This window comes from Cherax quadricarinatus, chromosome 41, assembly GCF_038502225.1.
Source record: "Cherax quadricarinatus isolate ZL_2023a chromosome 41, ASM3850222v1, whole genome shotgun sequence".
NCBI lineage: Eukaryota > Metazoa > Arthropoda > Malacostraca > Decapoda > Parastacidae > Cherax > Cherax quadricarinatus.
Window position 1 is genome coordinate 26,342,901 of NC_091332.1, and position 5,278 is coordinate 26,348,178.

General features: G+C 43.4%; 1 protein-coding gene across 1 annotated transcript in view; it reads right to left on the reverse strand.

Annotated features, from left to right (window-relative positions):
• The window catches only part of LOC128705621 (choline dehydrogenase, mitochondrial), a 30,484-nt gene extending 25,425 nt beyond the window's left edge, over positions 1-5,059 (reverse strand). The window contains exons 1-4 of the mRNA XM_070092827.1: positions 5,054-5,059; positions 3,966-4,033; positions 3,325-3,569; positions 870-1,031 (exon numbers count right to left, since the gene is read on the reverse strand). Of these exons, the coding sequence (XP_069948928.1) occupies positions 870-1,031; positions 3,325-3,569; positions 3,966-4,033; positions 5,054-5,059 (481 nt within the window). The remainder of the gene's footprint in view (positions 1-869; positions 1,032-3,324; positions 3,570-3,965; positions 4,034-5,053) is intronic.
• Between the last annotated feature and the right edge of the window lie 219 nt (positions 5,060-5,278).

The following is a 5,278-nucleotide window of genomic DNA, read 5'->3' on the forward strand; positions in this document are numbered from 1 at the left end:
GGTGGTGTTTTATCAACGTATACCTTGTCACAGCCTCCGCATGGGATTGTGTAAACACTTTCCTTGACTGGTTTAAGGTTCTTCACTTTGATCAGGGTCAGGACTTTGATGGATGTACTGATTGCGAGGCGACTCTATTGTTGGCTTGTTCAAGTACTTTAGAAACGTTCAAAGCAATCTGGAAGTGATTGTGCTGTTAGTGAGTGGTGAATTGATATGTAAAGGCTCTTTTCTTACAATTGTTGATGAAAAAAGAAGAAAATTGTAGCTCAGTAACGGTTTGATGTATGTATTCACGTTACTCAAGATGCTTTGGGCTGCAAATTCAGTGTGCTCTTAGGAAATATCCGATAATGATGCCTAGTTTGGTCTTAGTATCCAGACTGAAATAGAACCGTGTAAGAATGTTTTTCCTTGTAGGCTTCCTCTAAGCTTGGAATTTAAGGGTGTTATCTACTTTGTGAATAAGGACGTCGACAAATCGTAACCTATCATTAGATTCTTCTTCGAGTGTAAATTAGATAGCTGGTTCAAGTGTGTTGAGTTTTCTCTGTAGGTTCTGTACGTCATAACATGCACACAGCCTAATCATGAGGCGTTTGTGGGGATGATGTAGAAGCGTTCAGATTCTAGGTGTGTTCCATGCATAAGTCAGCTAAGATGGCGCTGATGGGAAAGCCTGTTCCCATGACATATGTTGAGCCTGTTGTTGAAAGAAATATTGTTGAAGTTAATTTAGAGTTCAGGGAAGTCAAAAATCTATGGGAAGTAGTGGAAAACTTAGGTTCTGATTGACTTTGTCAGAGAAGGTTAATAGTTTGCATGGTGTTTTCGGTAGATTTAGAATTGTAATTCATGATAAGATTTACAAAGGAACTCTAGGAAAGGTTGAGTGTCATAGACTTCCTCTCCTAGAGTGAACTGGATAGATTGCTCGACCTGGTTAAGCTTGAGTTGGAGTGCAGAGACGTCAAATCTTCTGGGAGTTATGATGAGAATGGCGTCAAAATAATGGAGCCAAGTGAAAGAATCTTCAAAGGAGAAATTGTTAAAAAAAAAACATACCTCAATGAGATGAAAAAAAAATTATTGGCTGGAATGGGGAGGTCGAGGGTGTCATCGGTTTCTCTTCTTAGGAAGTCGATGATTTGTGCTGTGGGTACATTAATGAATAGGGATGTTCCGTCTAGGCTTCAGAGTTCCTTGTTTTTGATGTTTGTGCTTCGGATGCGGTTGAGAAGATAACCAGAAAATTTTAAATGTGCCTGACTTGTGATGCCTAAGAGATTTTCTGAGTCTTTGGCAAGAATCCCTGAGAGTTTGTGGAGGTCGCTGCCTATTCCAGATGAGAGGGGTCTCAGTGGAATTACTGGTTTGTATATGTTCGGCAGATCATATATTCCGGTTGGTCTGGGTTTGCTGGGAATGGTGTCTATAAGTTTCTTTTTTGTTCCGAGCAATTTAGAATGTAGTGCAAGAAAGGTATAAAATACCGACAATATGAAAGTTTAGACACACGTGCAACATCTGGATATCTTTATGATAGACGTTTCGCCATCCAGTGGCTTTATCAATACAGATTCTAGGACATAATTAGATGACAGTAGAACTATATACAAAAGATGAGGTAATCAGTCCCTCAGCCTTGGAGTTAGTGGTCACAGCCTCGTGGTGGAGGAGAATCTGGAGCAAAGGTAAGAAGACTGGCGTTTATATAGACGTCTGTGAATAGGGACGTGTAGCAGACGAGGGCATAGTCACTGGTAGGCGGGATTCCCCAGTGGAAGTAGGTCCTACCCAAAGGGATGAGTTAGTTGTAGAAGTAGGTCCTACCCTTTGGGTAGGACCTATTTCCACTGGGGAATCCCGCCTACCAGTGACTATGCCCTAGTCTGCTACACGTCCCTATCCACTGACGCCTATATAACCGCCAGTCTCCTTGCCTATGCTCCGGATTCTCCTCCACAACGATGCTGTGAACACTAACTCCAAGGCTGAGGGACTGATTACCTCATTTTTTGTATATAGTTCTACTGTCTTCCAATTATGTCCTAGAATCTGTATTGATAAAGCCACTGGATGGCTAAACGTCTACAGTAAAGATATCCAGATGTTACACATGTGTCTTAACTTTCAATTTAGAATGTAGCGGGTTTGGTGTAGGAAAGTTTTGGTTAAGGTGTCAATTTGTATATCTGTGAGAGGAATGTAGGTTTCTTGACGAGTAGATTTTCTTAGGTCTGTAGTAAGTAGTGCTCAAGATTTGGATACCTTTGTTGGCAATGGTGATGCTGATGGCTGTCTTCTGCCTTAACTGTGGTGGAGCTCACACTGCATATTCCTGCCATTGTCCTGTTTTCTTACAAGAGAACAATATCCGCCCTCGAGGAAAAGGAGACTCTTAACTGTGATTTAGGTATGTCTCCAAGGAGAACTTAAACGGCTTTCTCACTCACGAGCTGTTTGGCACTCACAGGCCTTGTTTTCTCTCCCACAGTAACTACTCTTTTATTTAATGTTCCTTCACCCACACAGCATTCCCCAGCTGGGCCTTCAACTTTTCCAAAAATCCTCAAAAACCGAAACCTCTACCACTCGCCAATACTTCGTATCATCCTCTTGTTCTACCATATTTAACTTATCCCTGTTTCTGTGCCGTGCCTCTTGCCCCCTTCTACATGTGTGACGGTTGTGGAAATCCATTCACCCCTAACATACTGCGCTGCCTCTTTTGTCCGCACACACATTCCCTCATCCCAGGTGATCACTACCCTCTCCGAGTCTCTTTCCATCTTGGCAGCTAGCAATGTATCTCCATCCTCCGCCCCATCCACCTTTTGCGTCACTACATGCCACTTATCCGACCACGGAAACTACTAACACTACGCATATCGACTTTACTCAAGAAACAAAACCAGTTTAGGACGTTGACCCACCCCCTTTCTTGTCACTAACTCAGTCTACACGGCCCCAACACACATGAAGTGACCTCGCTACATGTCCTACATTTGACAGACACACTTAAACCCTTAACGAAAATTAACTTTCTTGCACTAGTATTTCATTTTTGCACTAATCCCCACCTCACTAACCCATACCTCAACACACCCCTAACCTCTCACGCTTAACTTTCAAACATTTCTACTCTGGCGCATCCTTCCCAAAAATTCAGCACTAAACCATAAGACCCCAGTGCTTAATTTAGATTATTACATTTTTGTACACCTCCCACAAATACACCATGTATTTGTAAACACTGCATACACAAATTCCAAAGAACCCTTGCCAACACCTGCATTACGTTCATGACAGTATCATACCTACGAAGACTTGGCACGTTGATATATGGTGGTGGGTAGGAGTAACCAGTGAGGTGAAGGAAGCCGTCATCCTCGTAGTACTTGAGGACCTTCTCCAAGTTAGGATGAACGTCAGTAACGTAGAGGAACACTTTACCAATGCCCTCCGCCCTCAGGATCTCCAGCCACTCCACCGTTCTCTTGGAGAAGTCTTCGTGGTAGTAGTAGAGAGCTGGACCACACACAGCTGGTACCCACCCCTTCACTGCTCTGTGAAAGATAAACCTGGTTACACACAGCTGGCACCCACCCTTACACTGTTATGTGAGGAATTCACTGCGTCACTCACTACCGTCACTCGCCCCTTCACTGAAACAAACAGGAAACGCAGGCAATTGTGTGTGAGACCAGGGATAATAGAGTGAAGCAAGCATCAACGGCAGGCAGTTGCGTGAAGCCAGGGGATAAAGAGTGAAGCAAGCATCAACGGCAGGCAGTTGCGTGAAGCCAGGGGATAAAGAGTGAAGCAAACATCAACAGGAGGCAGTTGTGTGAAGCCAGGGGACAAAGAGTGAAGCAAGCATCAACGGTAGGCAGTTGCGTGAAGCCAGAGGGATAAAGAATAAAGCAAGCATGAACGACAGGCAGTTTAACTTGGGTAATTACGTGGCTGGATTGGCAGGTTTAAGTCCATTCAGGTAAGCAGAGTTCTCCCTCTCCTTGGCTCCCATAACCTGTTGGTGACACTCACTTTACTCATTACAGCTGATACCTCACTCATCACAACTAACACTTTGTCTAGAGTAAAGGTTTACTCTCATGATTGAAGACCTGATTAACTAACGCCCCTATCAGATCATCCAATTCCTAAAAACACTGGAATTTCCTCTTCATAGACAAGACAGTTCATTACTTACTAGGTGTAGGTGTAATTCTTGCTGTTATCGATGGTTTCAGATCAGGTGTGTGACCTTCCACATAGAATTAGTTGACATTAACAAACAACAGAAATAGTCTGATTGTACCGGTAAGTTGCGGAAAAAGTCATGTATGCACAGTTCAGCATATTGTAGGAAACGTTTCGCCCCAAGTGGCTGAAGAGTTTTGAAGTCACTTGCGGTGAAGTTTTGAAACCTCTAATAAATGTCCTGAACTGTACATAAGTGTTTATTTCCACATTACCATACTCACTGAATGTGCATTCTATGTACTGATAACAAGAACCTAACACTGTGTCTGCTGTTTGTGGTAGGGTAAGAAGTCCTTCAGGAACACCGTTATGAGTCACTTATAATACACCTGGTTTAGTGAGGCGAGAGGACATGTCTCAACCCTTTGAGAACATGTTTGCGACTGCTCGACCGTAGGCCAACGGTCCAATGTTTGGCATCTGTGGTGCTAATGTATAAGCCTATGATTAAATACATTTAGCATCCAAGGCTGCTTTTAACTTAGATTCTCAATCTAGTTTACCTGTTGTAACTATAAAATAGACTGGATGTTATTCTGTTGAAGACTTGCATCTAAATTAGTTTTGAAATTAAGGTGACAGGAAAAGTAAGTCTGGTAACCCGTAGTTGGATCGCTAGCGCACTCACCTCGCACACTGAGGTCCGGAGTTCGAATCCCCGGTGCGGCTGGAAAACATTAGGTGTTTCCACAAGACACCTGCTGTCCCTGTTCACTCATCAGTATAAAATGGGTACCTGGGTGTTAGTCGGCTGGTGTGGGTCGCATCCTGGGACAAAACTGACCTCCATTATTTTACGTCAGCATCATGGAAATGAGCTGCCATTCCGGGCTGTTTTCTACCACTATGACAATAAGTCAAGTGATCCTGAACATTGTAGAGGTCCCATTGACAAGCAAATCAAGGATCCTCTGTCTGAGCTGCCAGTTGTTGCTTTCCAGCCAGTCAGTTCACTGATTTTTCTGCTCTGAATGACAAGGTGGCAGAGGATCTGTCCTGGGATCAGAAA